This window comes from Oncorhynchus nerka, linkage group LG23 (assembly GCF_034236695.1).
Source record: "Oncorhynchus nerka isolate Pitt River linkage group LG23, Oner_Uvic_2.0, whole genome shotgun sequence".
NCBI classification, from domain to species: Eukaryota; Metazoa; Chordata; class Actinopteri; order Salmoniformes; family Salmonidae; genus Oncorhynchus; species Oncorhynchus nerka.
Genome location: NC_088418.1, coordinates 19,993,950 through 19,996,955, shown reverse-complemented (window position 1 = coordinate 19,996,955; position 3,006 = coordinate 19,993,950). Strand labels below are relative to the sequence as shown.

The window sequence follows — 3,006 nt, the reverse complement described above, 5'->3', positions numbered from 1 at the left end:
ACTTGCATTGGATTTGTGCCATAAATGCTAATAAGCAGTTAGCAATTGAAACAGTGCCCAGGTAAACAGAACCAAAGCATGGATTGCTGTCATACCTTATCCATAGACTGCTTATAGGGTAGGAAACCAATATGTCCCTTTAACAAAACGGATTCGTGTTAGCTTAATAGGAATCAACTAAGTGCACTGTTGAATAATACAAGGCTACATTTTGTTACACTTGAATTAAATTAGTTCATGTCTAGAATAATAACTTTCATTTCCACCTGTCTGAATGTGCTTGGACAGTTTTCATTTTAATCAAACAAACGATCTGACACAGTTAAATAGTAAAATGACAGATTGTGTAGGCCCACTGCTCTGACACATGGGAATTGGCTGGTATGGAGAGTGTTATTTTGAGTCACAAGTCCTCACTTCCGTTCTGTAGATTTACTATTACTAAAGTTGTCCAAGGTCCATCATCATTCCAAACAGAATGTCCCAGAGTAGTCTAAATGACGGAAATTGTGTAATTTATTAACAATGTAATATTGCAGAAAGCGGGCATTACGCACAATATTATTAACAATAGATGAAGATAAATATGCGGATGCCCAACTGTCAAAGTCGAGTCAATGCTTTGTTTATCTCCGTCTTCTCATGTGCTTCAAGCTACAATGCTTTGCTGTCCCAGTCACCAGGGTAGTTAGTTGATCAGCCGTGCTCAGTCTCAGACTGGAACTGACTGATGCATCAGTGGGCACCTATATTACATTTTACATTCTGCTCAATGGAGCACTGAAACCCGTGACGTCGGGAGAGGGAGGGCTCCGCTTTCCCCTTAAATATCAGGCGCTCACTGTAGTTCAGACAGACGCAACAGAGCACACTAAGAACTATCGAACGGCAGCCTACTGTTAAATCCAACTTTGGCTGAATCTATCAAACGAAACGAAGTGTCCGAATACATTTGACTCACTCTAGGCAACTATTTAGGCTACTTTAGAATCATGATCAAGAAAATGTCTCCTTCAGAGAACGATTTCGATATCCCGGCAAAGAATTGCTGCAGGATGGTGATTTTGGGATCCACCAAGGTGGGCAAAACAGCCATCGTGACCCGGTTTCTGAACGGAAGATTCGATGAGGAGCAGTACACGCCGACCATCGAGGACTTTCACAGGAAACTGTATAGCATTAAGGGAGAGGTATACCAACTGGACATATTGGATACCTCAGGCAACCACCCGTTCCCTGCAATGAGGAGACTATCCATACTGACAGGTAAATATTCCATCTCTAGTTAATGCGGCTCAGAGTGCATGTCCAATAGCAATCTGTAGTCGTGCATTTTTGTAGCCTCAAGAGTGTATGTACTGTGCGCGCATTTTGCATTGGCTGCACCACGCGCCACTGGTGCCATTACGCATGTAAATACTATAGCCTATGTCAATGTGTTTCCTAGAAGCTAAGATACTAAATGCGTCGCTCCTCTTGTTTCCCTTCAGGTGATGTCTTTATCCTGGTCTTCAGCTTAGACAACAGAGACTCTTTCCAGGAGGTGCAGAGGCTCAAGCAACAGATCATTGAGACCAAGTCGTGCCTGAAAAACAAGACCAAGGAGAACATTGACGTTCCTCTTGTTATCTGCGGAAACAAGGGCGACCGGGAGTTTTACCGGGAGGTGCAGAAGGAAGAGATTGAACAGTTGGTGGCGGGAGACGAGCAGTGCGCATACTTTGAGATCTCAGCCAAGCGCAACACCAACGTGGATCAAATGTTCCAGACCCTATTCACCATGGCCAAGCTGCCCAATGAGATGAGCCCGGACCTCCACCGTAAGGTTTCGGTGCAGTACTGCGACATGCTTCGCAGTAAGTCCCTGAAAAACAAGAACAAGAAGGACAATGGAGACGCCTACGGCATCGTGGCACCATTCGCCCGGCGCCCGAGCGTCCACAGTGATTTGATGTACATAAAGGAGAAGGCGATCGGCGGACAGGGAAAGGATACAGAGAGATGTACTATCAGTTAAGACAGATTCATCTTATAGATCTTGAAACCAAAAAGGGTGTGCTTCATTTGTGATGCACCTGACAGACGGGGCTTGGGCGCGCAAGGCTGCCCATGCCGCTTACCGTCGCTCCGTAGTGAGGACACTTGAGACAGCGATGCCGAGAGCGGATGTGCTCCGGGCGCAATGACACTGACTAGATTCAGACACTCCGCACACGTGGAAGCGCATGTCCACGAGACTTTTAAGAATGTTACTTTGTTCTGTTAAGAGCCTTTTGTGATGTGGCTTAAAATATTGTGATATTCTTCACAAATACGTAAAATGTATTGTTTTGACATCAGCCTTTACAGACAGGCGAGAAAAGATCATTCTGGCGTGTGCAATGTTGAGAATAGTTTTACATTTTGTAACGCATTTTATAACAGATAATTCATACTTGATTGTTGCAACCTGAAACATTTAATATTGTGAATGTATATTTTGTGTCAGTCAACTTTTGCAAAAAAAAAAAATAATAATAATAATAAACACACATAATCTGAATCTTCTGTTTCTTCATGTTTTTCTTCTCTTACAATTGTTTTGAAATGGCCAACACTTCACTCATCACTCCATACACCTACCTAGCAGTAGGCCTAGAGACCCAGGGAAACTACTTAGGCTAAACATCAAAGCATGAATTAATCATGTAGCTGCAGTAAGATAATTGCTAGCCAAATGGTCCCCTACCACACCACATGGTTAGTGATTGATAAAGAATGCAGCCTAATTGATGTCAGAACTATAATGACCTAGTGATGGAACATACACTACATGGCCAAAACATCTCATCCCAAAATCATGGGCATTAATATGGAGTTGGTCCACCACTTTGCTGCTATAACAGCCTCTGTTTTTCTGGGAAGGCTTTCCACTAGATGTTGGAATATTGCTGCTGGGACTTGCTTCTATTCAGCCACAAGAGCATTAATGAGGTCAGGCACTAATGTTCAGCGATTTGGCCTGGC

General features: G+C 43.4%; 1 protein-coding gene across 1 annotated transcript; it reads left to right on the top strand.

Moving 5' to 3' along the window:
* The first annotated feature begins 696 nt into the window (after positions 1–696).
* On the top strand, positions 697–2,536 carry rasd1 (RAS, dexamethasone-induced 1). Its single transcript, XM_029628722.2, has 2 exons — positions 697–1,266; positions 1,491–2,536. Exons 1-2 carry the CDS (start codon positions 993–995, stop codon positions 2,015–2,017), a joined length of 801 nt encoding a protein of 266 aa, XP_029484582.2. The 5' UTR covers positions 697–992; the 3' UTR covers positions 2,018–2,536.
* Positions 2,537–3,006: the final 470 nt, after the last annotated feature.

Coding starts and splice junctions, on each gene's coding strand:
- rasd1 (XM_029628722.2), top strand. CDS start 993: ATGATCAAGAAAATGTCTCCTTCAGAGAACGATTTCGATATCCCGGCA. Junction 1,267..1,490: donor GAGACTATCCATACTGACAG/GTAAATATTCCA, acceptor GTTTCCCTTCAG/GTGATGTCTTTATCCTGGTC.